The sequence below is a fragment of the Macroventuria anomochaeta genome (genome assembly GCF_010093625.1).
Source record: "Macroventuria anomochaeta strain CBS 525.71 unplaced genomic scaffold BU25scaffold_25, whole genome shotgun sequence".
Taxonomy (NCBI): Eukaryota; Fungi; Ascomycota; class Dothideomycetes; order Pleosporales; family Didymellaceae; genus Macroventuria; species Macroventuria anomochaeta.
In genome coordinates, this window is record NW_022985386.1 from 1,106 (window position 1) to 27,195 (window position 26,090).

Sequence of the window (26,090 nt, forward strand, 5' to 3'; positions counted from 1 at the left end):
AGGGGAACAAGAGATAGCTCCATACACAGTAAAAATGCAAGAAAGATTGTGGAGGATGCAGGTGATTAAGCAAGAGCGCTTCTTGCGCATGATATGGCATAGCAATATTGACATATGATTAGATTACTGCAAGCCGCTTGTCCCTTCGCTTTATGCATAGAACACCGGTCACTTTGCTGTCGGAGACGAGGCCTCACTTCGTTGTGTTCATTGACTCATGTATAATAATACATCACGAGTTTATGCACAATTGAACTATTGCCATAAGCGTTCACTGCTTCAAACGCCAAGGTAAGTCACCATCACGTATGCAAAGGAATGATTATTGTGTGTCGAGCTTGCGCCAAGCATAATCCCACAAGGGGGTGTAATTTCGTCTCGAAACCCATTGAATATTCCGCAAACTTCGAATATCCTACGAAAAGAACATCTGAAAAGGAAGAGTCATCCGAATCGCTACCACTTCGAGCGCCCACGCACACGCACACCCCGAAATTACCGAAAATGAAATTGGCAACCGAGTAACTCCACCGCGAAATGCCAGTCAGTCACCAGAGGATGGTGCTGTAGAGAACGGGCTTCCTGGGCACCGTGTGCTGCTGTTTCGTTGCAGCTGCGGACCTTTTTAGGATGAGGGACAACCGATGAGTGAAGGACGGGCTTGCCAGGCACCGAACCAGGTGTTTGATGATTTCGCTATTCATGCGGTCCGTTTGAAGGTGATTGACAACTTGTCGAAAAGGTGGCGAAGAAGAAGGACGAGCTTGCCAGGTATCGAGCCAATGTGGATGATTTTGCTTTCCGTGCGATGATGGTTACGCTTTCTACACGCGGTCTATTTGAGGATGAAGGACAACCGCCAAAGAGCAGGAACGGGTTTACCAGACCGTGAACCGTGAAAGGTGGTGGTGAAGAGTGTCGCTATTCTGCTGCAGCTGCGATCCGTTTGAGGATGAGGGGCAGCCATTGGAAAATTGGGAATGGGCCTGCCAGGCGCCGAACCGGGGGTGATGATTTCTCAAAAGGAGTGAAACATCATGGAAAGTAGCACGGCAGCTCGGCACCAAAGCACCGGTTGGAAGAGAAGAAATATCCATGAAGTCGGGCAGGAATAGCGCACAAAGCTGCAAAGACAAGGTCACGACTGCACACGGTGGAGATGCATTGGTAACAGCATCGAGGCCAGTCCACCTCACAGGGAGCAGCGGATGTGACGCATCAATACGGAGCACTCCTGCCTTGCAACATATCACACAACGATCCCAATGGCACAACATCGTATCTCCATCGCAGCTTCCTCAACGCACATTGAAATCTCCCGAATACACATACCAGAACAAGTCTCGAACTTCACCTTAATAGCAGGACCGAACGTCGCCTGCAATTGACGAATGCTAAACGTCGCAATTCACAACATGTGTTTGAGAGCCCACGGGCAGAATGGCACAACAGATGCGCCACGTCGAAGATGAGCAAAGGAGCAAAATTGCACATACGTCGACACATGAGAACGAACTGATGAATCGTATTTATACGCATTGATAGACGCCGAAAATGCATTGTTGAGATGTTGTGTTCCTACGATTTCTTTGTACGACTTAATAATCCGCCATGAAAACATGAGCACACACAAATCGATTTTCAAATGCAGCCATACACGCATTACACGGACAAGGGATAGCGTGTAAAGTGCCACTCTTTAGACCGTTCGATTGAAGTGATCAGAATCGTGTTCTACCACTGTCACGACCGTGGTAGACATTCTAAAAATAAGTCCTGAAACAGCGTCTCATTTTGGTCTCGAACTTTGCCTATTGGACGGGAGAGCCGCGAGACACAAAACGTTGCGTTCAGACTGAGTCATCTCATGGGCTTCATCTACAAGTGTGATACCACGGTTCACTACATGGAAAAGTCTGGCTTGGACCGGAACCAACCAAAGAACGGCCAACTTATTCCGAGAACAACTAAAGCAAACAAGTACTCCGTAAACTCTGCAAAGTTCTTGACACAGTTACAGGTAGCCGTCGTAATCTGATACACCAATCTGCGCGCCCGGACCCAAATCACGGCATACTGCTCACGGTGCGCAATCGGGTCTAGGTTTTCCGCGAACAATTGACGTTGATACCGCGGAGGAGTATGCTAGAAGATTCTTTGCATGTAGGACGTGGTTGCTTCTCAAGTTTGCGTGTTTGCATGTTTGCGTCGGAGTTCACCAAAATTGCTTGCATTCTTTCAGAGACTCAGACTGCAGTCTGATGAGACAAGGTGGAAATATTGGGCATTGAGGATTGTGAGTGCAGCGGCATCCATCTCCGATCTTTTGCTTTCGCGCATGTGTGCTTCAGACCTTTCATCGGACGACTCTAGAAAGGAATGAATGAATTCGATGCTTGGTGAAAGCCCTGCAGACTGTCCTGGCATTCATGTCAAGAAGCCACAAGTACGCAGCCACGCAGCTTTGGTATCAATCTCTCTTCAACTCATCGAGAACTTGACTAAGCTATCAATTGGTCATTACATTGCTCATTTTGATCTTATACTATTCCCAAGAACAACCGAACAGTATGGATAGCCATCAAGTCTACAACCAGTTCGCCGGCCCTTCCCAGTCCCGCCCCAACAACGAAAACGCATCCATGCTCGCACATGCACCAACAGAAGTACCCGTACCTGCAGCACCTGCCACCGCCACCGATAACTGGAATCCACGATTCACACCGGGCTCTATCGTAGTGCACTACAACGGTAACTTGCCGCCTTTCTTGCGATTGACACCCTGCACCATCCATTCCACGATACGTGCTGGAGGGTGCAGAGCCTCACCTTTGCTTCCTTCGTCGCACTCACTCGAGCGAAGCTCAACATCAACCTAGACAACCACCAGGTCATGGCTGTACCTATCGACACAGGTAGAGACTGATATCTCGCAATGCAGATGTGCCACGATCAGGGGTTGCGGCAGTGTGTCTTCCGTGTGCTGGGTGAAGGCGTCGTTGTCAAGCTTGAGTCTGAGCAGGTCGCAGAAGAGGCTGCTGCGGTGCAGCAGGTGCCGGAACGTGGCTGGGGCGGGGTCGTAGCGGCTGTTGGCACGGTAGGTGCGGCTGCTGCTGCTGTTGGAGTCGCGGCGATGCAGATGGGGTATCTTTCTGGATCTTTCCTTGGGTGAGCAGGTGTGACGATGACATGGCGGGGGTTGGTGGACATGGTGGTGAGAGGGTTTTGCGACTCAATCTGTCTTGGTGGAGGCATGTTTGCTCGTTTGGTAGATATGACCAGGGGATTTTGCAGCCAGCTTGAAAACACTCTCTCAGGAGCCAATTCTAGCCTAGCCAACGTCTCAAAGATTCCGTCTTCTCACGTGCTCTGACCTGAAGTATCGCTGCCTTACTCGTGGCCGTTCCTGGCCGTGCACGTCGAATTGTCATCAAGTTAAAACCTCCTGGTCTGTGTTTTCGACTTCATGGCTGGCGGCATCTGAAGCGGTCTCTTGCAAGCCGTAAAGTCCCTAGGCGCGGGATACTTCCAGTCCAGCCACTTGTTCCAAAGCATGACTGAAGTCGTGCTTGAAGCCCAGTAGAGCATCAGACCAGCAGGAAGGTTCTGGCACAGTGGGCCAATGAGCAACGAGACACCTAGAAGGGCCCTCCTGATAGCATTTGGCCAGTTCTTGTCGCTGCTGATTGTGTTGTTGGTGAAGTAGATGTTCGAGAACATGAGGCCTGATACGACGAAGGGAAGAAGGGGATCAGGAGTGATCAGACTTGGGAACCATAACATTCCTTCGGTCGCAAGTGACGGTTCGAAGAAGGGACTCGTAGTCACGGCAGCTAGTCCATCGACGTTGGCCGCCCCATTTGCGTCGTTGAGCGCACCAGCAATCGAGAGGGCGTCAGGAACCCCGAGTGCATGGGCAGCCCCAACCGCATCGGTTGCCGCGGTGGCATTGGTAGTAGCAGCTGTGTCAGCCTCGAACCACCCTTGAATCCCTTTCACGGACGAAGCAGTCAACGCCAGAAGCCCGTCTCTTGCACCGCACATCTTCCTTATGACCTCAGCCATGGTGAAGAAGACGGGAATTTGTATCAAGGTCCAGCCTATCTGGCCCTTGAGCGTGACTCTCCACCGACTGTCCAGCTTTGTCACCACCTGCTTGACTTCTGCCATGGTCCGTGTCTTTGCCTCTTGCGGCGTTCGAGCGCCGCCTTGGTTGTGCATCTGTCTGAGTACTTGATCGCGTTTTTGGCGTGCGAGTGCTTGGCGGAGCGGTTGCAGGCCAATGTAGCGTGCCATAAGCGAACGCGCCCAGGTTCCGAAGCCTGTGACGAGCGCACCACGAAGCAGGAAGGCGGCGGCTGGGATGGCGGCGTACCATGGGACTTGGGTGTGAATTAGGGTCATCATCTCGTGCGGGAGGTAGAGGATAGCATCGAGGACCGGGTCCTGTCGCGGAGCAGATGCGTGGAAGGCGCGTGTTGGCGGGCGTATGCCCGAGACATTGGGCCCAGCATGGCTCCGATGGCTCCGAGCGAGCGATGGGCGTGCTGGCCGCCGCAGCAGCAGCCTCGAAGACATAGTTGCGCGGTGCTTTCCTGAGCTTCGAGCTTGTCGCGTCCGGAATCTTCGCCGCGGGAAAGCGCACGAGCTTCAAGGGTCCACTGGGGTCCACTGGGGTCCACTGCACCAGCGCGTCATCCCACCTGTCGTATTCGTGTCCAGTGTCAAGCTTCGTGGCCATGTTCCTTGCATGCCGCGTTCTGCCTCATTCCTGCACTGCGATACCCGAGCCTGAGCTGCCCACCATGGCTCTTGTCTCCATTGTGCTCTCGCTGCTGCTTGCTGTCTTCGTTTCTTTTCTATGCTTTCCTGCAGTCGTGCGCTTCCTCGGTGAGCAAGTGGGTCACTATCTGCGCCGGTCGTCGCGTACCAGACGAGAGTTGCTGCTGGCCAGGGTTGCGACCGAGGCCAAAAACCACGAAGCCGAGCGCATCGAGGTTGAGGACTATGACTGGGAGGAAATTGCATCTGCGGCTATAGATGGTAGAGTAGGCAACAAGGAAGACAAGCAGTGGGAGGGCATCGTCGGCTTCTTCCACCCGTTCTGGTACTGTGAGCTCTAAAAGCATCCAGCACTGCAGCACTGACTATGTGCATAGTAACGCTGGTGGCGGCGGCGAGCGAGTCCTCTGGGCAGCTATCCGTGCGACACAGAAGCGCTGGCCAAAAGCTGTCTGCGTCGTCTACACCGGCGATCACGATGTTGACAAGACCGCAATCCTCAAGCGTGTCAAGGACCGCTTCAACATCCACCTCCATCCGCCAACGGTCCACTTCCTCTACCTCACAACGCGCCACTGGGTCCTAGCGAGCACATGGCCGCGCTTCACACTGCTGGGCCAGTCGCTCGGGTCGTTGGTACTGGCCTACGACGCATTCGCCTTGCTCGTCCCAGACATCTTCGTCGACACCATGGGCTATGCTTTCGCTCTTGCTCTCTCATCGCTCTTCTTCCCGAACGTGCCAACCGGCGCTTACGTCCACTACCCTACCATTTCCACCGATATGCTGGACTCTCTGCAGGCTGGAGGTCAAGGTATCAACGCTGGTGCTGGCAAGGGTTACCGAGGCGCTGCTAAGCAAAAGTATTGGCAGCTATTCGCACGAACCTACAGCAGGGTGGGCAGCGCCATCGATGTTGTGATGACCAACTCGACCTGGACACAAGCACATGTCAGCTCCCTCTGGGGACCCTCCCGCAACAAGCGCAACAACACCACCGAAAACGACATCGACGTTGTCTTCCCACCCGTAGCAGTTGAAGAAGTCACCCAAGCAGTCGAGGTATCCCTAGCCAGCGAGAAGAAACGCGGCCCATACATCCTCTACATCGCCCAGTTTCGACCGGAGAAGAACCACCAGCTGATCCTCGAAGCGTTCGCGAAGTTCCTGCGCTCAGACCCCAAACTCCCAGCATACCCTAACGAAAAACCCCAGCTCATCCTCATCGGCTCAGTACGCGACTCCCTCGACGAAAAGAGCGTATACAAGCTGCGATTACTAGCTCACGAACTCCATATGAAGGAGAACGTCGAATTCCTTTGTGACGCCCCGTGGCCTCAAATGCTGGAATGGATGGGCAGAGCCAGCGTGGGTGTGAACGGCATGTGGAACGAGCACTTTGGTATCGGCGTTGTCGAGTATCAGGCTGCAGGGTTGATCTCGGTCGTGAACAACTCTGGCGGCCCGAAACTCGATATCGTTGTTGATGTGGATGGGAAGCCTACTGGTGAGTCATATTTTGCGTGGTCCTAGTTTGATTAGCAGCTGACATGCGCAGGTTTCCATGCGACCACAGCAGAGGAGTACGCCGAGGGTTTTGGTAAGGCGCTGACGTTGAGCTTGGAGGAGACGTTGGCCATGAGACAGAGGGCGAGGAAGTCTGCGGAGCGCTTCACGGATCGAGGGTTTGCGGAGAAGTGGCTGAGGAATATGGACAAGCTTGTGAAGCTGCAGGTTGAACGCACGAGAAAGTAAAGTGCATGCCGAGAGGGCAGCAAGATGCTGGAGTTTGACGGGGTGTTTTTCTAGACTACTTGATACCATTAGCATTGGGCGGAGTGATATTCCAAATTCTTAGTTTTCAGACCATGCTTGCCAACCAGCTATATGTGACAGTATTGTCTGCGTTATACGTGTTACCAGCCTTTGTACGCTTATGAAACCTAGTCGAGCATCGCACGGTACCCATGTATGCGAAGAGTCAAAACGATAGGTTTTGAAAGCTTCAATCCATGCGTCCACTCGTCTCATGCCAGCTTTACTCGAAAGCAAAAGAACAACACCCCTCCAGGGTTAACAAGGTTCGAAAGCGAAAGCAAAAGGAAACTGAAGAACCAGTGAGCAGAGTGGAACTTGGGCAAGAACACCCAGCTGAACGCAATACACTATCACCGTTCAGTGCACACCTCAAGACATCTACCTGTGCCTCGTCCCGCCGTGCGCAAAAAGAAGGATGCGCGAATCACTTTGAGGTGCAAGGCTCGAATAGAGGGAGGCAAAAAGAATGATGAACAGAGTGGGATTCGAACCCACGCAGATTTCTCTACTAGCACCTGAAGCTAGCGCCTTAGACCGCTCGGCTGGATGATTATTAGATATTGTTGGATGTAATGGTTGTGATGCGACTTACCCATCTGTCCTAGTGATTAGATGAAAGTAGAATTAAATTTTCCGTATATAGAGCGACGATTTGTTATGCGTAGTGAATCTTACAAGTCATAGTAAAATTGATGTTTTGGGGCTGATGGGGTTGTGGGACTGTGAGCGGGGTATTGGGGCTGCCAAGAGGTTACTTGCGAGGGCCCCACCATCCCGGCTGCTGACGCTGTGGAGCATCATTCATGGAGTATGCGCAGAGACTAGGAAACACAGTCAACGTACGCTGTAACCTTGTAGCTCATGAAATATTCCCTCTCTGTACCGACATCGCTGGGTCACGGCCAACATTCAACTTACGTCTCCACGGAGCTATATTCCGCGTACGTTCGCAAGGTAAACACCCAGGCAACACATTTGAACCAGAAATCCAGATTGTGGCAACTTCCAGAATCTGATTCAAATGTTCCAAACCATCGCCGATATATGCAATTACTTCTTCTCAGGAGGACATCTCAGCCTCTTCCCTCGACCTGATTCATACACCTCATTTCTCCCGATCTACAAAGCGATCGCCATCAAACCAGCGAAAGCCGCAGCAATACCAACTTCGAGCTTTCCAGCAGCACCAGTTGACTCGCCAGGGCTGCCAGTAGATGTGACAGTTGCTGTGCTAGTAGGCTTAGGCGCTGCGCCGGTCGCAGTAGCCAGAGTCGAGTTGCCAGAGGGAGAAATGATGACAGAGCCGGTGCCAGAAGCAGAAGCACCAGTACCGCTAGGCTTGACACTGCCGGTCGAGGTAGGGACGTCAGTCGCTGTGCGATTATTAGCCATTATCCTCATTGTGCTTCATGATCCTTCGTTGCTTTGAATGTGGATGTACGTACAAACTTTGACGCCCTGGTCGTTGCAGATGTCCGCGAAAGCGCTCAGGGCCTCCTTTGTGTTGTCGCCGCAGAAGCTGGCAATCTTGGTGGTGGCATCCTTCGCCTTGCAGATCGACTTCAGGTCAGCAGGGTCGGAGTACTCGTTGACGGCGCCGAGGAGGCAGCCCGGGGGTGTAGCGACGGCGAACTGTGCGAGCGCAAAGAAAGTAGTGGCGAAGATGGACTTGGCGAGCATGTTGGCGGTGCTTAAGAAGTGTTCAGCCAGTTGAGAGCGGTGGTTCGATCGAGTTCCTAAATTTGGGACGTAAAGACGGTGGTATCAATAGTGAGCGTGTAGGATTATTAGTCTAAAGAGCGACAATAGAGAGTGAAACGTAAAGAATGACGACTGTAGAAGTCTGATTGGCGGTTGAGTTCAAATGAGCGGAGAGGCTTGATCATCTCCATGCCAAGGAGGCAGCCGCGACTCGTGAAGCTTGACCAGTTTTGGCGCTAGCCTCGTTAGTCAGGAACAGTAGCCAAACACGGATATAATTGGTGTGTTCCTGCATGAGATTTGCAGAGCGCGAAACAAGATCGAAGTCTACAATCAAAGGAGGGGATCAATAGACGGTTATCGTGTATGTTGCATTGCTGGTATCCAGAAATGACTGAATGTCTATCTCAGGCCAAACTGCCCCTCCCTCAAGCTCGGTATACTACAAGAAGGGCGTCTCCGCAGGTTATTAGCGGACGCTAAAACGATTGAGTGCGAAAAGATGCATTACAAATGATATCGTGCAGTTCGAGCGAGCCTCCATTTTTCCTTGTCCCAGTATGTGACGGGATATCCAAAAGACCCAAAGGTCCCATCCAACCACCGTAGATGCAAATGATTCACAGATTGATTTGTCCAGAAATCAACCCAAGCCAATGCAGGCTACCACAATGGGTGGTCGGTGCGCCCAAAACTCCATCGCTGATATTGTACAAACACAAGCAGAAACAAAACAAAGTGACGATAGTTAAGAGGTGGCGTAAGCGTCCGTGGAGGTCAGGTCGTCGTCAAAGAGGCGTGGGGTTCGAGTGGTAATCATGATGCAGGGACGCCGTTCGAGAGCATAGAAGGGATCGGCTTCCGTCGTGCTTTCGCGTTCTGAGGTCGAGGGACGCCTTGGATGACGCGCGGCTCTTTCATGAGTGTGATGTCAAGCTTTGCGGGGATTCTACTGACGACAGCTCGGTAATCCCCAGGAAAACGAGACGTTGGTGGACTGGCGTGCGCAGTACGCCAGAGATGATCGCTGGTATCGGATAGGAAGTCGGCCTTGGTCTTGTAGAAGTATGAAGATGCGCCGCGGTTCTTCTTCGCAAGGATGACTTCGTCAAAGAGTTTGATCTTAGGGTCCTCGCCGGAGGTGCTCTCGCGTTCATGAACGAACTCATTGAAAGCTTGAGTTTGTTGCAATGCAGTCAGGTATTGCACATTCTCGGCCGGCTGATTCTTCATGAACTCTTCCATCTTGAACTGATAGTGCATGCCAGACTTCTTGCGATCGCCAGTGGCAGGCACAAGGTAGCGGCGATACGTGTACAGCAAACTGGCAAAGCATCGTACTAACGATGCGCGTACTTGATCGGGTCGGAAAGCCGTGGGGCAGACGATGCAAATCGAAGAGGCGCACCTGGCGTGGACATAGGTGGTGCATCCTGTGTGGGGTCAGACGGGAGCTATATTAGGGGGTCATCTGAAACCTACCAGAACATCGATAAAGCCCTTCATCCGACTTTTCTTCACAAATGGAGCAGGTAGCCTTGTCTTCATGAGGCCTCCACTGCAAGCAATGACCTTCCTGCCATTGCACAGTTGCTGTGTTACGCACGGGTTGCATCGTCGTGCCGGGCATGATCGTCGATGCCGCCAGAGTGGATTGAGCGTAAACCGACGGCGCGTAAGAAGACCCTGCTCGCAACTCCTGACTCAATGATGATGTCGAGGCGCTCGACGCATGACCTAGCATAGGCTGGCTGGGCCTCCTCATCTGCGGTGCCTTTTCGAACCCGAACTAACCACATATGTTAATACACCAAGCGAGTGAGGAGGTGAATTGTTGAACTTACCGAAGAACTGCGCCGCGACTGATTGTCAAAGTGGGCTGAGCGCTTCTCGCGCAAGTTCGCCTGTAGCGCATAGCCTGAGTCACTACGGGAGATTGGAGTGCTAGGCATAGGCGGGAAGACTGTCGATACAGGAGAAACTTTTGGTGAAGGTGGAGAATTCGAGAATGTCCTGACGGTGGAAGAGGTAGAGGGCCTGTCACTACCACGACTATGGGCGCTTGATTGCAGGAACGCGTTGTAGATGAGTGGTCTTCCACTGGCTGGTCCTGTAACAGTGCCAAAAGATGTCGAGTTCAGGCCGACATATGTTTGCACAGTTGATGGATGTGCCTTAGGTGTGAAAACACCTGGGTTTTCGGAACAGAAAGTGTCGTATGGGAACGCTTCCACAGCATAAGCCGGAGGGCCAGTAGGTACACCATAGCGCATATGGTGAGGGGCCGAGTGCTGAAGGAGGGAGGTGAGCTTTCGGCGCTGCTGGCGAGGAAGCGGTGGAGGCGGAGGACCGTTCGAAACGATCGAGTTCTGATCTAAGTCGACGAGGACGAAGTCGTCATCCGGGTAATCGGTGGGTTCGTATCTTCGCTCAATGCCTACAATGTAAGGGCATGGTGCCTCAATTGTCTGCACGAGACGTGCAGGCAGAACAGGGATGAAGACACCGCACCACTGGAACGGGTAGATAAGGTTCGTGATGGCCATACTTGCTAGGTGGAGCATAGCTGTGTGAGATGAGAGAAGGATGATCCTGGCCTCGGATAGTACATATTCGAAAAGAGTAACAATATTCGGTATTGAGAGACAACGGAAGAGGGCGTAAATGTCGATGTTGCGAGAGCCGGGAATCTCGTTCAATGCTTCCTTCCGGGCGTACATTCGGAGTTCGCGTACGGCCAGCTCAACTTGGGTGATCGAGGTAATCGGACTAAGAGCCTCGGCGCAGAGGTTGACGACGTATCGTTCGAGTGGCTGCCACATACCCACTCGAGGCGAGCTTGGAGGAACACGCAGGATCGTACCGTTCGTCATCGGGACGACGATTGCTTTTAGCCATTCTTTCCACAGGGGCGTCAGACTGGCATCTCTACCCATGACACCGTAAGCACGTGGGATCCAGAGGCCAGTCTCTCCATCAGTCAGTCCTTCGATCTTCGATGCTGCTCCGTGTCTTACTGGTCGAAGGAGGTCCGTCATAAGCTGTATCTTCTCTTCGACCGCGCCGATCTCCTCATCCAGGTGCTCTCGCTCGTCCGAGTCAGGTTGGACGGTCGGTAGCTTGGCCAACAGCTGTGACAACTTTGCCCGCTCCAAAGCCAGACGTTCACCCAAGCTGCTCGCTAATTCCCTCTCTTCTGGATTCATGTGGTTTCTTCTCCACTCTTCACACTGACGCTCGAGTCCTTCTGCTGCAGTGGCATTCAATGGCAGCCAGACAATCATGGTGATACCGTAAAGCTTCGAGCTGTCACCATTGGTCATGGCAAAACCGTGCCACTGAGTCTTTGGTCGCTCGTCTGATGATACTACACTGACATCGTTGGGAAATGCAAACATAGGAACGTAGTCTGGGAAGGGGTTGCGTCGCTTGAGCTCCTCGACCATGTTCCTGGGTGGGTAGCGGTCCAGTAGCACGGGCTCATAGCGCCGTAGGAGAGGGTGCATGTTGGGCTCAGGTTGGAACGGCTGTGGCGCCGGAATGACCGAATTGTAGCCTGACATGCGTTTGGATGTTCGTATTGAGGCTGCAAGGATGTCAGCAACGGTCGATCAAAAAGCAAATAATCCATGTCCACACATGCTTTGTGTCACAATGCTTCTCATGACCACACTTACACTGACGTGCTGTCGAAGGCTGCCTTTTCAGGCTGCTCTGCATTGTCGACAAGCGCCTTCGAATGCTCCCTACGCCTGATCTCAAGTTTGCAATCCCATCCTCGCCGTTCGTACTGGGGGCCTGCGAGACTCGTGGTGGTCTTGGACGCGGCCTTGTGGGTGTTTGGCGACTTTGCTGTGCAACGCCTGCGGTGAACTGTATCTCTTCTAGGAACGTATCTCGCTCTGAGGCGAACTTGCGCAGCGCATTCTCGAAGTCGACATCATTAAGGCCGGATCCGCCAAGGTTCACACCTTTGATGGTAGCGCTGCTGCGATTGCTGGCTGTTACTGCTGGTTTGCTGTCGAGGCCTGTGATTGTGCCAACCGATTGGCGGTGCTCGCTCAGGCGCTGCCCGGACCGCCGCCGCATGCTGCCGCCATTGGACAGGCCGTCTTGCGAGGTTGGGCGAATCGAATCGGTCTCGAGGGCGCGGTCCTCTTCAATCGTCTCGTCGACTGGTGGGGACGCGAGTGGGGAAACAATGCCGTTTGGTTGCAGGCGGTCGTCGTAGACCTGTGAGCTCTCGATTCCAGATATAAAGAAATAGTCGGCGAGCGGCGCGGAGGAGCCCTCGGTGGAGGAGATGGGAGCCATGCTGGGCTGCTAACAGAACATATGATATCCAAAAAAAGGCGGCTGCTAAAAGAGTGTCGAGTGCGCGGTCGCAGGTTGTAGGCGTCGAGGTCGGCCGCGGCCTCAGGTCATTGGGGATTGGACGCCAGCTCCAACGGTTGTTTGTGTGATGAGGTGCGGGCGATATGCACGGGAAGGCCTGCGTTTGTGCGACCGTGACAGGGCGAGAATACGTAGCACAGGTGTCGGCTGCGTACAGAGCGGATGAAGAGCTTAGCCAGAAGCGAGGGTAGTGAGGGCAGGTGTACGCGGGGGGCCGGGCGGGTCTGATAAGAGCTGGGGCGAATGTTTGCGTGTAGCGGTGTCTAGGAGTGAAGTGTTTGTGGGTATGCAAGTTTGTATGGCAGCAAAGGAGTGAACAAAGCAGGTGTATGCAGCGAGACGCAACAGACGCAGCAGCAAGAGGGTCCCTGTGGGCTTCGGCCGGCGGTCACAAGCCATACAAATGGGCTCCCAAGCTGCTAGGCCAGATTCACTGCAATGCCTTTGGGGCCCACACCTGTCCGCGACCTTATCGTGCATGCCTTGCGAGCATTGGGTTTAGCGCACGACATCTGCCGCTCCTCTCACGCTCAGTGGCCTGTCAGAAGAGCGACTATCCTGGACGCGAGTCCGCCCACCGCACGAACGCGAACAGCGCCAGGCACGCCAGCGCCGGCGTGGGATCAGACGGTAGGCCACCCAGCAATTGCTAGGCCATTGCTAGACCTCCAGCGAACGCGCGATTCGTGGGCCGCTTGACGTCCTTGAATCTTAACGAACAGAGCAGTGGTCTCGTCGTCTTGTGGTTGGGCATGACACTCTGCCGCAAGCATCTGCAGACCCTGGCCACGTAAAACCAGCACCCCTGCGGCAACACGGCAACGGATTTGGAAGTCGCGGCTGGGCCCTTGCCTATCTGGGACGCGTGTTTGGGGCCTCAGGGGCAAGGGTGTTGTTCAACCACGGATACTTGCGTGCAGCTGCAACAGCCGCGAGGCCACCAGCAGGTGTTGATACAGCGCCAAACACATCGAAGATGTCTTGTCTTGCAGCTCAAGACAGCCGCTGACCACCATCTCGAGGTGCTTTTGAAGATCCCCCACACATTGATATGGATGTGAGGGGCGCGCAAGGATGTGCTCCAGTGCTCGCCAACTGTTGCCCAGAGTTCCTGCAAATCATCAACATTATCCATCCAACGGAATGATATGCATGCACTATGCTCCCACAGCCAGCATCAGCGCCTCTTGTTTCAGGTGTAGAGCACCTGCTACCGTGCCCATTCATGCCCTGGCAGAACTACCACCGCGTGCAACGTCAACATTGCACAGTGCCATCTGCCATCTGTCTGCCAAATGTCAATATGCGTCTTGCCGCCGACACAATGCAGGTCGCCTCTGTCAGCGCAACGGCGCACACAATCCAGATTTACTCTAATTTCGAGACGGTGAGTCTGCCAATTACCTGCCAACTCAACCGTGGGTGAAAGCCTAGTAATGTTTAGGAGGATCAACGTGCTAATGTGCATGTACACGGATATGGCCTTGCCTAACAGTTTCCCCTGCATACAGTAGTCCCGACGTCTCGTTAAGGAACGAACTCACTACGCATACAGACATCCATCCCATCTCCAACCCTCTTAGGCAGGTCGCGTCAAATTCGCAAAGGATGCGATGCTCGTTGGCGCACCAATTCCAATTTGCGGCTACATGTCGCCGAGCCCGTAGAAGTGATGTTCAGCAGTCAGAGTCAGGGCTCCAACGGTCAATACACCCTCAAGTGGCGATCGGTGCTGTAGAGTCAGCTCATAACAGCCCATACACCGTCAAGTCATTTTCCAATATTGCCAATAACGGCCAATACACAGCTGGCATCGTCACCTTCATCATCATCTCCAAATCTAACCTGCCCACAACTCATACATCATCACCTGCTCTGCGCCACTCGGCGACCCTGAATCCCTCGAATCGCACAATCCCGCTTTTTCATTACAGCCCGCGCTGATCACCCAAGACCCTTCAACGGTTTTGTAAGTCGCAATCTTAAAGTCCACACAACCTGCTTGGTCAGGTTTGCCGTCGCACCGAAACGCCCCACCACACAGCCTGCACACTCTGGGGTAACCTTGCTGTGCGACGCATCCTACCACTGATAATTGAGATGTTAGGATGGATGGGGACTAGTGTGGATATAGCAGATCTGAGGTGTCGCCGACGAGGAGATGGGCAGGAGGCTTACGAGTCGTGGGTATCGTTCATCAACTCAGGCCTTGGTATCAACTATTCTCCCTGTTCGCATGGTAGATGTAGATTTGTGAGACACGCGAAGGTGTAAGATCTAGATTGATTGCATCTCAAGCATTCGCTTCACCTGGTCGATCGTGCATTATGTAAGGGTTTATCCTGGAGAAGTAACCTAGGTTTCGTTTTCAATGGACGGTAAAAAGGGACGAGATCCGCTCAATACGCATGGAAGAACCCTGAGGGATACAATCTATCCTGATCGCGCGTGTGATAATCCGCAGAGGCCCCAAGTTACACTTCTACAACATCAAGCGAATGTTTACATGGTCCGTCTCCCATGCACGTCAAGAATAGCACGATCGTAGTCGCCGTTCATACCATGACATGACGACTTCGATAGTCTTGAAGCTCTTGCCAGAGGCGCACGATCTATGTAGGTACGAGCAACCTTGCTGTTTCGGCAGATACATCCAGCAATTCGTTTATCCTCATCACATCTCGGTCCGTTACCGAGCATCGCACTCCCTCTCCAATCACAGATCTTGGAACCATCTTCAGAATACACTCCGAGCGACTCGGCACTCCGGTAGCACCGACACACTGGTCTTCCGACTTGGGGAGGCGCTGCAGGTACCAAAGTTGAACAGCGTGTCGGAGAAATGATAGAGGAAGTAGGTTTTGTAGCCGAACTCTATCGGAGCCTCATCGTCGGCTGGTCAGCCAACCGGTGCTCAGGGATCCACGGTCGCCCAGTGCGCTCCGCCATTGAATCGCTAATTGTCCGAGAACCTTCCTGGAGTCACCCGCTGCCGTTGAGGCTTCGTCATGCGACTCCTCGACGTTCGGCTGTTGGTCAAGCAAGAAAGCTACTTGTATGACATCGCGGGGTGTCAGTACAGGGGCGTGAATTGAACCGAATCCTGGGGAAGGCATGTCCCAATTTAGGGATGTTGATCCCAGGGGTGGTTTCGGGTTGACAGTGACAGCCTATTTGGTGTCAGCCGTCTGTAAATACTCCTGAGTTCTTGGTTGAGGTTGGTGGAGGGATGAGAGGCGTTCTTCTGGAAGCTTCGGAGCAGCGTCCGTAATGCGCGAAAGCTGTGCATGCAGGATCGAGGGGTTATTGCATTATATAGCAGCCACTGTGCAATTGCAGGGAATATGTTTGAGGTTGATGAACCTTATCGAGACGCGTGCGAACGGGTGTTTGTAAACAAAGTTGTGTAGCCGGTTGACGTACCTCTAAGCAAACAGCAGCTTCGCCCGTGTTCTCCAATTGTGCCTCCAAGAGATATCTAGACATTCCGTCTTTCTGGCTTAGCTCTCCAGCCTTCGTACGTACGCTCAGTAGCTGCTGCGCAACGAACTGGTATAGCTTGCGGAACGTTCGTACTCGGCCACCCGAGGCCTTGCCTTCCCCAAGAGCTGTTTCTGTGTATGTGACTGTGACTGCTAGGACGTGATTGCCCTCCTCTTTCAGCTCAAATCTCAGTATCCGCTGCAGTGACTCGCCCGGTGCTGGAGACACAGCTCCGTCAAGCTCGCCGTCAGCACCAGCGAGGTCCAAGGGCGAGCCTGTGGGGTTCGACGGCGTCTGCATATCGCCTTGTATTCTCACGCCGCTGATTGACTTCGTGTTATCGGAAGGAAGGAGCTCGTTGTTGGCGCATAGTGTACATGAGAACGTCTCGCCGACATAGGCGCTGCCGAAGGCTTCGGGGAGGTTGAGGGCGGGACTGAGGATGAACTTGTCATGCGTGTTGGTGTTGGACGGATATGCAAGCGAGGCCTTGGGCGAGATCCCAAGCTCCGGCGAGTTTGGGAGTGGATACTGCATTGCGAGCGAGGGTCGTGACAGTCTGCAGCTATTGTGAGCTTTGTTCTGTGAGGCTCCTGGAGGAGCGCATACCTGAGTACCTTCAGGCTCACCGAATGAGGCGTCTTGAGCGAGTCACCCATCGAAGGCTGATTGCGCTGGTGAGCCATGTCTGCAAGAGTTCAGGTGGAAGATCAGGCACGAGAGCTTGATGGTCGGTGAATGACGGAGATGTGGGGCATCCCCGAGCTGCTCGGGATGACCGATCAGTCCAACTGCGCAGTTGCGAATTTTGGCATTCAAGCCTCGAGGCTTTTCGAACAGCTATTGGAGGAAAAGCAAACTTCTTCGTCCCTATACAACATGGCTACTCCATCAAACAAATTGGACATCCCCTTGCAGCGTTGTCCAGATCTGTACATCAAAGTTTGTACGCCCAAAGGTCAATTGCACTTTTTTGTCGTCGTGGATTGGAGGGGCTGACTGTATGCAGGACGTGGAGTGTATGCAACCAAGACGATTCCAGCAAAGACAGTGATCGATGTTTGTCCGGTGTTAGTTCTGGGCGTGGAAGAAAACAAATCTCACATCGAACACACGTCTCTGTTCCACTACACATAGTAAGCACTTTTAGACCACTGTCTGCAGCCGATCGCTCATATGTAACAGTAATTGGCCGATCACAGACTTTGATGGCAACAAGCAAGTGGCTCAAGCCGTGATATTGGGCCTAGGCTCGATGTTCAATCACTCGACTCAAGATCAGAACGTTGTGTGGGAGCGAGACCCTGAACGCCTCATCATTACGTACAGGGCATTGCGCGACATACCAGTTGGTGAGGAGCTCTGTAAGTTGAAGCTGAGGATGGACATTTTAGTCTCTCTCTAACAGACCAAGGTATATCGTATGGAAGTCATCTTACTTTCAAGGACGCCGATGCCCCAGTCGCTCCACCACCCGAAGAGGAGCTTGAAATGTTCAATCAAATACAGTTCGATTGAGCGTTGAATGCGCGAATATGGGTACAGGACGTCAAAATAGTGCGCGAGAACCCAACGAATATCTCCAAAGTCTCATCGCAAGGACGCCTGGCTGCTAATGACCTGAACCCGACAAAACGCCACCAAGACGAAGGACCCTCGTGAATCATGACTTTGCGACCACAGGTTCACTGGGCATTTCGCTTTGCGGTGTAGCCTCTGCTGATGTTGCTTCCGCCGAGCTACTGTCCTCTGCATCATTTCTCAGTTCGTAGGCAAGATCGAAACACTCTTCTAGGAGCTGTGTTACGCTCCCTTGACCGTCTGGGATCTCGTCGCCGACCATGAACTTTCCATCTACGCGCATGTTATCGATGGAGTTGAGCTACAGCCTCATTAGTATGAGTTCAAAGTTTCGAGTTGTGCAAATCCGCATACCTTCATGCTGTAGGGGTACAGCTCACGCGGAGAAGAGACACCACCAAGCTTCTTAACCTCGAGCAAGCATTTTCTCAGCGTTGTCAGTTGGTTGTAGATCGGCAGCAGTGCCTCAGAAACAGGTTCAGATGTGAGAAGTAGCTGGTAGATAATGGCGTAGCTCTTGCGCAAAAGGTACAGCAGTGTCTGATTACATGTTAGTCATAATGTTTATTCAGTCGGTACGGGAGCCTACCCTCTGCTCATAGATCTCAGCAGGTCTGCCAAGCGCGTCGTAGAAATTACCATCTTCAGCTCGTGATTCATCGATGCGGTCCAGTTGGCGCTGGAAGTCCCAGAGATCTGTCTCGCGCAAAGACCATGCTTGTGTGAGCGAAAGCTTTTCGAGCTTGTTTCGGATGGACAGAAGCTTGTCGTATACGTCCTGAAATGCAGGATTGATTCGCCCTTGCCTGTTGAGCTGTTAGCCTTTGGTATCCTTAGGTGAATCTAGAGCGCTGACTTCTCCTTGATCAAAGCCACCCAAAGTAGGTTACGTCGGAGCAGTTGTGAGATCAGAGTTTCAGCTTCAGGCGCTGGGTCTTCCTTTGCTGCGGTCAATTGCATCTTCTCGGTCATCTCGATGAGCCTGTCCTCCGTCGAGCCAGTACTCTCGTACGCGGTGATGCCGTCCTTTCTGAGCTCTTCCTCAAGTTCGTAAAGCTCTTTCGCATACGCATCAACCTCGTCGTGGGGGAACTTTGATCTTGCGTTGCAACCCGCCAGCGACCGAAGGAGAGAAACAAGCTTGTCCCACTTTGGTGTCAGCTCTGGTGTAAGATGCGAAAGATTGAGTCGCAGTGTTGCCAGTGTCTCTTCACAGACTTTAATGCGGGCGTTAAGGAGTGTGAGTAGATGTGGGCTGTACTCCTCCTGGCCTCTCTCAACATAGCGCCGACACTCTTTCAGCTGATCGCCAAGCCCATCCAGATCCTTGAGTGAGTAGAAGGTCGCTTCTTTGAGGTGATCCAGGAGTCGCTATGTCGGGTTAATCATCAAAACAAAGAACAACGTCAAGTATTAAATACCTTCGCGGTGGAAATATAGGAGTAACTGCAGCACGTGGTCAGCAAGTACTCAATGTATGGCGATAAAGAGGGGCACATACACAGCCGGTGGTTCGTGGTTCTTTCCTACAGTCATATATGCAAGCGAGATGAGCTGGAAGCAGTCATCCAGCATGTAATCGACTATCACATCATGTGAGCAATGCTGCGTTGACACAAACCTCAACAAATGGACGTACCCTTGTTCTGTTCGAGTCGCTTCGTTACTCGAATCTCGTTGAGGATCATCACCTGTTCGATGACTTGATCATACAGTTGAAGCACATCCTGGCTCCTGACATATGTCGATCGGTCGCGTTTCAGCAATTCGAGCTGGGTCCGTATCGATTGCAGCTTGTCGAGAATGGGCTGCTCTTTCGGGTCCAACGGGATCCTTGGTAACGGTGAGTCTGTCATTGCGCGCTACAAACGTCAATGGGCAGAAGTAAAGCGGTTCTTGTGACAACGGCGCAGAAAGAATCAAGAATGAAGTGGTCTGCAGCTCTCAGATTTCCGACGTGCCAGTAGACCAATTCGGAAGCCAAGTTCACTTCATGGTGGGGAAGCTGCAGACGTCACTAAGTCACGTGCAGGCAGCCCCTCAGTAGAGCAGGCTAACGCGCAAACGGTAAGTGCGCTTTAGGCGAGACAAAGGCGCTAGTCGTGCGCACTTGCAAATCGACCTCCATCGCGAACTGCAACACCTCGTCCGACACCTATCCTTCACACGATACTCAACTGTCGCAATGTCTACCTCCGAGCTCGCCACCTCCTACGCAGCCCTCATCCTCGCCGATGACGGTGTCGACATCACTGTACGCTTCCCGAAGTGGACTTGAAAAAAGCGAGTGTGCGCAGGTGCTAATTCTCCCAGGCCGACAAGCTCCAGTCCCTGATCAAGGCCGCAAAGATCGAGGAGGTTGAGCCCATCTGGACAACTCTGTTCGCTAAGGTGCGCACTCGCGATTGAACGAAGATACAGGAATACATTCTCTGATACAGGACAGGCTCTCGAGGGCAAGGATGTCAAGGACCTGCTCCTGAACGTCGGCTCTGGCGGCGGTGCTCCCGCTGCTGGTGCTGCCGCTGGCGGCGCTGCCGGCGGTGACGCCGCTGAGGCCGCTCCCGCTGAGGAGGAGAAGGCTGAGGGTACGCTACACTGCGCATATTCGACATTAGAAGAACGGACACTGACAGATTACTATAGAGAAGGAGGAGTCCGACGACGACATGGGCTTCGGTCTTTTCGACTAAGCGTCTTCTCTCCTCCTTTCTTTCGCCATTTGCCTTTCTCGGGGTTGCTCAACACGGATCAACGGTGCATATTCCCATTGCTGGGGTGGAAATAGTCACGACCTTTCAGTGACACGGCTTGCATACCGGCCGAACCGGAACACGATGACGGCGTCATGAGATACGTATAGGTCGGCAGGTCAATGGAACAAATCCAAAAAGTGCAAAAGCTGGAGCCACCTTGTGATGTGTTGGGTTTCTCCAGACGATCTGGCTTTGTGCGGCATGGCTACAACCGAAGAGATTACGACGTAGCTGGGTCTCCTCCGCGATGTCCGCTCAATGTGATCGACTACTCAATCGCTCGGTTCCACTTCCAACATCCCAGTGAACGCCCCATTCCTCTTCCATGCTCCACTGCTCTCACTCTTGCGTGTTCTGCCCTGCTTTTAACCTTCTAATCCAACTAACGCCCCGCCCTCTGTCTTGAAGTCCTGTCTACATCCACACACAATTACTACTTGGGAATTCCTCACAGCAGGCAGGTAATTAACTCAGTCATGTCGAGCCCGTACCCCGCTACCGACTCCTTCACACTAGCTGAAGCGTACGCATTGTTGTCTCGTAACACAATGCCCTTGTCTATACGGCAACAGCCGCTCATATCCCGTCAACTGTCTCACATACCATGGTACTTTTTGGCATTTCACCGGTTCTTGGTGGAATTTATCTTCAAGTTCAAGCCTTCTTTGTTATATCCTTAAGAAAGGCGGCAAGGGCCGCCTGCACTTGGCGCAACAGACTCGAGTTACCGTGCTGACACCAGAACGTACCCAGCTTCCACTGCAGTGTTCCTTTTTAGAGTATAGGTCTTGATATGGTTTGCATCTCAACAATGTCTAAAAGATGAGGTACAGGTTCAGTGTGGAACAAGCACAAGCACAAGAGAGTTGTGACTTTACAAAGAGACAGCTCTCGAACTTTCACTGGCCTCTGTATCATGGCTTGCCTCACATATCATGCCTACACTTCTATTGTCCATTGTAAATCCACCATACACAATCTACTTGGACAGTCAATCGCAAACAACTAAATATACCAGAACTTGAGCGTACACCACAAAACTCACACAGCCATATTTTCAGAACATTCGTCATGGACTCGCCCGAGGCCTTCTCATCCACCGAAGTCTGGCTCCCCATGCCCACCGAGCGCTGGAAGCCCTGGCCCCCTTCACCGTCCGATTCACCCCCACTACCTTCCAACCAACGAACATCTCAGTCTACGCATAGCACTCACGTGGTCTTTGGCCACCCACTCACCAGTCGATCTTCATCATCATGATGTTGACCTACAACCACACCAACCCCTCACTCCCCAACGAAACGGTTGCTTCCCTGGCGCACTGCCCAACCCTCGACAATGCGCATCAGACCCTGGAGGCACTCGCGCAGCAGTACGAAAATGGTGAATTCACTGAGGATCCCAAGTGCTTCAAGGTCGCCGGAGAGAAGAAGACGCGTACGTTCTGGGTGAAGGAGGTTGGGTATGCGCGGGCATTGAAGTGGATAGACCTCGACGAGCTCGACTGCGGCATAAATGAGTGGATTGGGGATGGGAACGTGAATGGGGAAAATATGTCTGATGCCACCACGCTTGATGGCGCTACGTCTGATGAGCCTGTAAGGAAGAACGATGGGACGTCGAATCCGATGTAGGTGTAGGGGCACCATGTTTTTCTGGGCATCGAGTCTGGTGCTTTGCTGTTGACCAGCAGATGAGTGAGGGCAAAGAAGATATTCTAAGTGTGTAGTGACGATTTCTGGTGAGATGAAAGATCAGTCTGACTGCCACGATCCTGCCAGCTTGTGGCCTTATAATTGTTTCGGATATCGATGCCGCCTTCCACGGGCATGACACTGTGTACATCAATCAACAAATTATGGCATTATTGTATTATGCTTTGCAAAAGTCTAGACCCCCTTTGTTTGGTAACTCAAGAAGAGCGTACCAAGAAGTCGAAGTAGGGAGGGATCAGGGGCTTGATCGGAGGATATATATGTGGGCTTCTCCATGTGCTAGACCCTGAACCAGACCATCACCACCACTCGGAAGCCACGGACATAGCAGAGGTCAGGTCAACGTCACCGTTCTGTCTAATTACTTCCCTCTCCACCACTATTCTTCTTCTCAGTTTTGACTGTTCCTTAACGTGCACCCATCTACAAGCATCACCAGCATACTCAGCTTGACAAGGCGATTAATTAGATACCCACATCACGTATCCGCCCCCTCCTCTTCTCATAGTTGTCTATATGGGCATAGTTCTTTCCCAAAGGAGAAGGTCCCAATACTTTTGCAAAGCACCGATACTCAACGAACCAGAACTTACTTTGACTTTCACATGTGATTTACTCGCCGTGCGTTCGTATCGGTTCCATCCAAATGTGTTGTCTTCCTCGCAATGATCTTTGACTCGCTTGTGTTGTTCGGTTCGAACGTGAATACCTCCATATTATCTGTCAAGTTACTCCGCCAATGACGTCGCTTGGCAACCACCACCATGCAACCATCAGATCTGACATACCACTTTGAGCCTCGTAGCAATATTCAACATGCCCTATATAGTACGGCATCCGGAGAAATCGCCAAGTCTGGGGTCGACCGTAGAAGTGCACCATCTTGTGCAAGGTTTCGAGGCTTATAAAGCCTTGGAAGAGCTTGTGTTGGGCTCTTAAGTTATTATCCTCTTAACATATCAAGCTCGATAACAATGCGCGGTCTGATCTCGTTGCTCGTCTGCCTAGCCAGCCAGCTTGGTGCTGTGGCTGCTGCCACTTTGACTGATGTGTGTCCCGTCGGCTTTTGTACTCTCAACGGCGGGTAAGTGCGCTTGAATAAAAACGCCAGAAGAAAGCGGTATTGCTGACAGTATGCAGTACTTCTGGAGGTAAGGGTGGAGCCACTGTCACCGTGTCAACCCTCGAAGCCCTCGAGAGCGCCGTCACTGGCAACGATCCTCGCATTGTAGTCGTCTCTGGCACCATTTCCGGCGCGAAGAAGATCTTCGTCGGATCCAACAAGTCGATCATAGGCCGCAATGGTAGTAAGTTGTGTTCACCGTGGTTGCCTTGAGTGACTGTTAACGAGCCCAGAGATTGTTGGCATTGGTCTCTCCGTCGTGAACGCGACCAACGTCATCATCCGTAACACAGTGCACCAGTATGTGCTTGCGACATACGAGGATGCAATTACGATCAAGTACTCCACGAATGTATGGGTCGACCACGTAGACTTGAGTAACGATAGAGACCACGACAAAGACTTTTATGATGGACTCGTCGACGTGACTCGAGCTTCGGTGAGCGATTTCTGAAGTTTCCTTGTCAGCAATAACTAATGCAGTAATAGGACTTCGTCACCATCTCCAATAGCTACTTGCACGACCACTGGAAGGGCTCCCTGGTCGGCCATTCCGACAACAACCAAGCCGAGGATAGTGGCCATCTGCGCGTGACATACGCCAACAACCACTTTTTCAATCTCTACAGCCGTGGTCCTATGTTCAGAATCGGTACTGGCCACCTTTTCAACAACTACTGGAACCAAATGGATGATGGGGTGCGTACGCGTGCTGGTGCTCAATTACTCATCGAATCATGTGTGTTCGAGAATACGAATGACGACATCATTGCAAAGAATGGGTATGCTGTGGTGAGAGATGTTGATCTGGGCATTGGCACAAACGAATCGCCAGCTGGTACGTTGACAAGCGTGCCGTATACGTACACGCTGTTGGGATCCGCGAATGTCAAGGCAGCAGTCGTGGGTGTTGCTGGCGCAACGTTGACATTATGATCAATCATACAGACAACCTTGAAGCAAGAACACGGCGGTGTATGATCATGATTACGAATTGTGTCATGTTGTTCAAGTGTAGAGGCAGAGCGAGCGTTGGGAGGAGGTGGGGGAAGGTGGGGTCTGTATTCAAGTATCGATGACGAGCCCTAGAGGTCTTCATTGCTCTTTTCAAACATTGATTCCTAACTCAGCTATGAGTCCTTCAAATTCATGCGATAGTGCACAAACTCGCATGTAGCCAGCTCATCGTACAGCTTCCTTGCCGGGTTACCGTGCTGTGTCGTCCACTGCAAGCGTGTACACCCCTGCTTCTTAGCCTCTTCCGCGACCGCCTGAATAATCTTTCGCCCGTAACCCTTGCCGCGAAGCTCATGATCAATGTAGAGATCTTGAAGAGTGTCAGTCCATGATCATGGGATTTGTTGAAAGGCAAGGTTGCTATGGAGGTTATCGGCGTACCGTTGAAATGCATCAGTTGCTCCTCGGCCCATGGTGTCTGCATGGGGAAGTAGTGCGCAAGCCCGTACAACTTCTTACGATCACTCGAGTCCCGCAGTACTAGACCATGCAAGTCTTTCTCTGGGTTGAGAATGCGCTCGAATGTCCTGGGATATTGTGCGTCTGGGAGCGAGGACTTGTAGAACTCGATGTACAATCTGAACAGCCGCTCCCATTCATCGTAATCGTCCTTCTCGATTGGCGTGATGCGCGCCTCACCGGAGGCTGGCTTGCTTGCCATCCTTCGAGACTGCAGTAATGGGACAAATGTTGGACTGAGTCGGCAAGCAGCGAGAGGGGTGCGAGCTGGTACCCCGCACGCAAGTCGAATGGAAGGATAGGCACAAGAAGCAATTGACGGAAGTCGCAATGAGAACTTTTTGTGAGAATGTACATATACATGACCGAGTCATATATGAGGGAAGCCTGAGCATCAGCTTCAGAAGTCTTAGACGCTTTACACGCCCAGTTGTTGGTACATGTGGGTTGGGGTTCTCGCAAACTACTGCCTTATGTTTGACGGACCCTTGAATATCCGTCAGTATCATCGTAAGTGCACCCAAGATTAACGCATTATTGACATCAATTGATTCGTCGGCTACAGTGTAACTCGACCTTGGGTCAGGAACTTTCCCTGCAACTTGAGGACTCTTAGGCCCATCACCATCACGATACAGCGTTCTTCGCCTTCCACTCCTTCGCCACATCCTCAAAAGTGCAAAAGTCCACCTCATCGCCCCAGTCCTTCAGATACGTAACAATCCTCTCAATCATACCAATCACATGCGCCATACCACTTGTATCAGGATGCAGCACCAACGGAAACACCATAATATCGCTCTCACCCATATCTTCGACCTCAGTTCTGATCCACTCGAACTTGTCCTTCCACATAGTCTCCATGACACGCGCATCAATATACCCTTATGAGTTCGGTGTATGTGGCCAGAACTGCATTGGTGTCATGTCTTCCGCATACCAATTTGCAGGAATCTCCACCAGAGTTTTTGGTGTTGATGGAGACAGCTTTAGTAGCGGCTTCATGCAGTCCTTTGCCGATGTCTCGGCTTCATATGTCGGAGGCTTGATGGGCGGAAGGTTGGGGAGGTAGTATGGTTTGCTGTCGTGATGCGAAAGCGAGGAGTCGCAGAGGAAGTTGTGTTCCTCCAGCAGCTCCACAGTCGACTCACGCAGCTGGTACAGCGGAGCTCGGTAGCCAGCAGGTTCACGACCAGTGAGTTTTTGGTACAAGGTGATGTAGTGCTGGAGCACTTAACGTTCCTGAGGAATTGTCAACTG

The 26,090-nt window shown here is 52.3% G+C and overlaps 13 protein-coding genes and 1 non-coding gene across 14 annotated transcripts; 4 read left to right on the forward strand and 10 right to left on the reverse strand.

Annotated features, from left to right (window-relative positions):
• Positions 1 to 791: 791 nt before the first annotated feature.
• On the reverse strand, positions 792 to 1,343 carry BU25DRAFT_112103 (uncharacterized protein). Its single transcript, XM_033700356.1, has one exon. The coding sequence runs from the start codon at positions 1,275 to 1,277 to the stop codon at positions 879 to 881; it is 399 nt and encodes a 132-aa protein (XP_033559612.1). The 5' UTR covers positions 1,278 to 1,343; the 3' UTR covers positions 792 to 878.
• Positions 1,344 to 2,952: 1,609 nt separating this feature from the next.
• Positions 2,953 to 3,255, reverse strand: BU25DRAFT_460160 (uncharacterized protein; the record flags this gene model as incomplete). Its single annotated transcript, XM_033710333.1, has 1 exon — positions 2,953 to 3,255. The coding sequence occupies one exon, from the start codon at positions 3,253 to 3,255 to the stop codon at positions 2,953 to 2,955; it is 303 nt and encodes a 100-aa protein (XP_033559613.1).
• A 180-nt stretch (positions 3,256 to 3,435) lies between these two features.
• On the reverse strand, positions 3,436 to 4,578 carry BU25DRAFT_345580 (uncharacterized protein; the record flags this gene model as incomplete). The annotated part of the gene is given in 3 exon segments (XM_033703057.1): positions 3,436 to 3,833; positions 3,928 to 3,962; positions 3,980 to 4,578. 3 exon segments carry the CDS (start codon positions 4,576 to 4,578, stop codon positions 3,436 to 3,438), a joined length of 1,032 nt encoding a protein of 343 aa, XP_033559614.1.
• Positions 4,579 to 4,763: 185 nt separating this feature from the next.
• BU25DRAFT_412478 (glycosyltransferase family 4 protein) lies at positions 4,764 to 6,622 on the forward strand. The gene is made up of 3 exons (XM_033706800.1): positions 4,764 to 5,107; positions 5,160 to 6,289; positions 6,341 to 6,622. The coding sequence occupies exons 1-3, from the start codon at positions 4,806 to 4,808 to the stop codon at positions 6,535 to 6,537; spliced, it is 1,629 nt and encodes a 542-aa protein (XP_033559615.1). The 5' UTR covers positions 4,764 to 4,805; the 3' UTR covers positions 6,538 to 6,622.
• Positions 6,623 to 7,070: 448 nt separating this feature from the next.
• BU25DRAFT_t101 lies at positions 7,071 to 7,152 on the reverse strand. The gene has a single exon. It is a non-coding gene; the product is annotated as a tRNA-Leu (tRNA).
• Positions 7,153 to 7,345: 193 nt separating this feature from the next.
• Positions 7,346 to 8,350, reverse strand: BU25DRAFT_112127 (uncharacterized protein). The gene is made up of 2 exons (XM_033700357.1): positions 8,046 to 8,350; positions 7,346 to 7,973 (listed from the first exon to the last, which is right to left on the reverse strand). Exons 1-2 carry the CDS (start codon positions 8,278 to 8,280, stop codon positions 7,720 to 7,722), a joined length of 489 nt encoding a protein of 162 aa, XP_033559616.1. The 5' UTR covers positions 8,281 to 8,350; the 3' UTR covers positions 7,346 to 7,719.
• Positions 8,351 to 8,655: 305 nt separating this feature from the next.
• BU25DRAFT_492722 (dDENN domain-containing protein) lies at positions 8,656 to 13,044 on the reverse strand. The gene is made up of 4 exons (XM_033711662.1): positions 11,979 to 13,044; positions 10,146 to 11,887; positions 9,784 to 10,090; positions 8,656 to 9,734 (listed from the first exon to the last, which is right to left on the reverse strand). The coding sequence occupies exons 1-4, from the start codon at positions 12,613 to 12,615 to the stop codon at positions 9,118 to 9,120; spliced, it is 3,303 nt and encodes a 1,100-aa protein (XP_033559617.1). The 5' UTR covers positions 12,616 to 13,044; the 3' UTR covers positions 8,656 to 9,117.
• A 2,517-nt stretch (positions 13,045 to 15,561) lies between these two features.
• On the reverse strand, positions 15,562 to 16,888 carry BU25DRAFT_112183 (uncharacterized protein). Its single transcript, XM_033700358.1, has 3 exons — positions 16,789 to 16,888; positions 16,120 to 16,738; positions 15,562 to 15,866 (listed from the first exon to the last, which is right to left on the reverse strand). Exons 1-3 carry the CDS (start codon positions 16,863 to 16,865, stop codon positions 15,582 to 15,584), a joined length of 981 nt encoding a protein of 326 aa, XP_033559618.1. The 5' UTR covers positions 16,866 to 16,888; the 3' UTR covers positions 15,562 to 15,581.
• A 69-nt stretch (positions 16,889 to 16,957) lies between these two features.
• On the forward strand, positions 16,958 to 17,770 carry BU25DRAFT_112237 (protein methyltransferase). Its single transcript, XM_033700359.1, has 4 exons — positions 16,958 to 17,137; positions 17,189 to 17,315; positions 17,365 to 17,543; positions 17,594 to 17,770. Exons 1-4 carry the CDS (start codon positions 17,059 to 17,061, stop codon positions 17,695 to 17,697), a joined length of 489 nt encoding a protein of 162 aa, XP_033559619.1. The 5' UTR covers positions 16,958 to 17,058; the 3' UTR covers positions 17,698 to 17,770.
• Positions 17,594 to 19,722, reverse strand: BU25DRAFT_449880 (uncharacterized protein). The gene is made up of 7 exons (XM_033709666.1): positions 19,400 to 19,722; positions 19,262 to 19,343; positions 19,182 to 19,206; positions 18,617 to 19,131; positions 18,350 to 18,566; positions 18,115 to 18,300; positions 17,594 to 18,061 (listed from the first exon to the last, which is right to left on the reverse strand). The coding sequence occupies exons 1-7, from the start codon at positions 19,614 to 19,616 to the stop codon at positions 17,843 to 17,845; spliced, it is 1,461 nt and encodes a 486-aa protein (XP_033559620.1). The 5' UTR covers positions 19,617 to 19,722; the 3' UTR covers positions 17,594 to 17,842.
• Positions 19,723 to 19,928: 206 nt separating this feature from the next.
• On the forward strand, positions 19,929 to 20,798 carry BU25DRAFT_412483 (ribosomal protein 60S). Its single transcript, XM_033706801.1, has 4 exons — positions 19,929 to 20,014; positions 20,074 to 20,151; positions 20,207 to 20,348; positions 20,407 to 20,798. Exons 1-4 carry the CDS (start codon positions 19,946 to 19,948, stop codon positions 20,451 to 20,453), a joined length of 336 nt encoding a protein of 111 aa, XP_033559621.1. The 5' UTR covers positions 19,929 to 19,945; the 3' UTR covers positions 20,454 to 20,798.
• Positions 20,799 to 23,205: 2,407 nt separating this feature from the next.
• On the forward strand, positions 23,206 to 24,355 carry BU25DRAFT_473394 (polysaccharide lyase family 1 protein; the record flags this gene model as incomplete). Its single annotated transcript, XM_033710874.1, has 4 exons — positions 23,206 to 23,315; positions 23,372 to 23,538; positions 23,588 to 23,793; positions 23,844 to 24,355. 4 exons carry the CDS (start codon positions 23,206 to 23,208, stop codon positions 24,288 to 24,290), a joined length of 930 nt encoding a protein of 309 aa, XP_033559622.1. The 3' UTR covers positions 24,291 to 24,355.
• Positions 24,356 to 24,410: 55 nt separating this feature from the next.
• BU25DRAFT_412484 (acyl-CoA N-acyltransferase) lies at positions 24,411 to 25,248 on the reverse strand. The gene is made up of 2 exons (XM_033706802.1): positions 24,753 to 25,248; positions 24,411 to 24,681 (listed from the first exon to the last, which is right to left on the reverse strand). The coding sequence occupies exons 1-2, from the start codon at positions 25,030 to 25,032 to the stop codon at positions 24,485 to 24,487; spliced, it is 477 nt and encodes a 158-aa protein (XP_033559623.1). The 5' UTR covers positions 25,033 to 25,248; the 3' UTR covers positions 24,411 to 24,484.
• Positions 25,249 to 25,395: 147 nt separating this feature from the next.
• Positions 25,396 to 25,898, reverse strand: BU25DRAFT_412485 (uncharacterized protein). The gene has a single exon (XM_033706803.1). It carries the CDS (start codon positions 25,692 to 25,694, stop codon positions 25,458 to 25,460), a length of 237 nt encoding a protein of 78 aa, XP_033559624.1. The 5' UTR covers positions 25,695 to 25,898; the 3' UTR covers positions 25,396 to 25,457.
• Between the last annotated feature and the right edge of the window lie 192 nt (positions 25,899 to 26,090).

Coding starts and splice junctions, on each gene's coding strand:
- BU25DRAFT_412478 (XM_033706800.1), top strand. CDS start 4,806: ATGGCTCTTGTCTCCATTGTGCTCTCGCTGCTGCTTGCTGTCTTCGTT. Junction 5,108..5,159: donor GGCTTCTTCCACCCGTTCTG/GTACTGTGAGCT, acceptor CTATGTGCATAG/TAACGCTGGTGGCGGCGGCG. Junction 6,290..6,340: donor TGTGGATGGGAAGCCTACTG/GTGAGTCATATT, acceptor TGACATGCGCAG/GTTTCCATGCGACCACAGCA.
- BU25DRAFT_112103 (XM_033700356.1), bottom strand. CDS start 1,277: ATGTTGTGCCATTGGGATCGTTGTGTGATATGTTGCAAGGCAGGAGTG.
- BU25DRAFT_112183 (XM_033700358.1), bottom strand. CDS start 16,865: ATGGCTCACCAGCGCAATCAGCCTTCGATGGGTGACTCGCTCAAGACG. Junction 16,739..16,788: donor GTGAGCCTGAAGGTACTCAG/GTATGCGCTCCT, acceptor CAATAGCTGCAG/ACTGTCACGACCCTCGCTCG. Junction 15,867..16,119: donor AAGCTGCTGTTTGCTTAGAG/GTACGTCAACCG, acceptor GACACCAAATAG/GCTGTCACTGTCAACCCGAA.
- BU25DRAFT_112127 (XM_033700357.1), bottom strand. CDS start 8,280: ATGCTCGCCAAGTCCATCTTCGCCACTACTTTCTTTGCGCTCGCACAG. Junction 7,974..8,045: donor CGACCAGGGCGTCAAAGTTT/GTACGTACATCC, acceptor ATAATCGCACAG/CGACTGACGTCCCTACCTCG.
- BU25DRAFT_449880 (XM_033709666.1), bottom strand. CDS start 19,616: ATGACAGACTCACCGTTACCAAGGATCCCGTTGGACCCGAAAGAGCAG. Junction 19,344..19,399: donor GCGACTCGAACAGAACAAGG/GTACGTCCATTT, acceptor ATGATGTGATAG/TCGATTACATGCTGGATGAC. Junction 18,062..18,114: donor TGTACCCCTACAGCATGAAG/GTATGCGGATTT, acceptor ATGAGGCTGTAG/CTCAACTCCATCGATAACAT.
- BU25DRAFT_412484 (XM_033706802.1), bottom strand. CDS start 25,032: ATGGCAAGCAAGCCAGCCTCCGGTGAGGCGCGCATCACGCCAATCGAG. Junction 24,682..24,752: donor GCAACTGATGCATTTCAACG/GTACGCCGATAA, acceptor ACACTCTTCAAG/ATCTCTACATTGATCATGAG.
- BU25DRAFT_412483 (XM_033706801.1), top strand. CDS start 19,946: ATGTCTACCTCCGAGCTCGCCACCTCCTACGCAGCCCTCATCCTCGCC. Junction 20,015..20,073: donor ATGACGGTGTCGACATCACT/GTACGCTTCCCG, acceptor TAATTCTCCCAG/GCCGACAAGCTCCAGTCCCT. Junction 20,152..20,206: donor GGACAACTCTGTTCGCTAAG/GTGCGCACTCGC, acceptor GATACAGGACAG/GCTCTCGAGGGCAAGGATGT.
- BU25DRAFT_492722 (XM_033711662.1), bottom strand. CDS start 12,615: ATGGCTCCCATCTCCTCCACCGAGGGCTCCTCCGCGCCGCTCGCCGAC. Junction 11,888..11,978: donor GCCTTCGACAGCACGTCAGT/GTAAGTGTGGTC, acceptor ACATCCTTGCAG/CCTCAATACGAACATCCAAA. Junction 10,091..10,145: donor AGTCGCGGCGCAGTTCTTCG/GTAAGTTCAACA, acceptor ATATGTGGTTAG/TTCGGGTTCGAAAAGGCACC.
- BU25DRAFT_112237 (XM_033700359.1), top strand. CDS start 17,059: ATGGCTACTCCATCAAACAAATTGGACATCCCCTTGCAGCGTTGTCCA. Junction 17,138..17,188: donor CAAAGTTTGTACGCCCAAAG/GTCAATTGCACT, acceptor GACTGTATGCAG/GACGTGGAGTGTATGCAACC. Junction 17,544..17,593: donor ACCAGTTGGTGAGGAGCTCT/GTAAGTTGAAGC, acceptor TAACAGACCAAG/GTATATCGTATGGAAGTCAT.
- BU25DRAFT_412485 (XM_033706803.1), bottom strand. CDS start 25,694: ATGGAGACTATGTGGAAGGACAAGTTCGAGTGGATCAGAACTGAGGTC.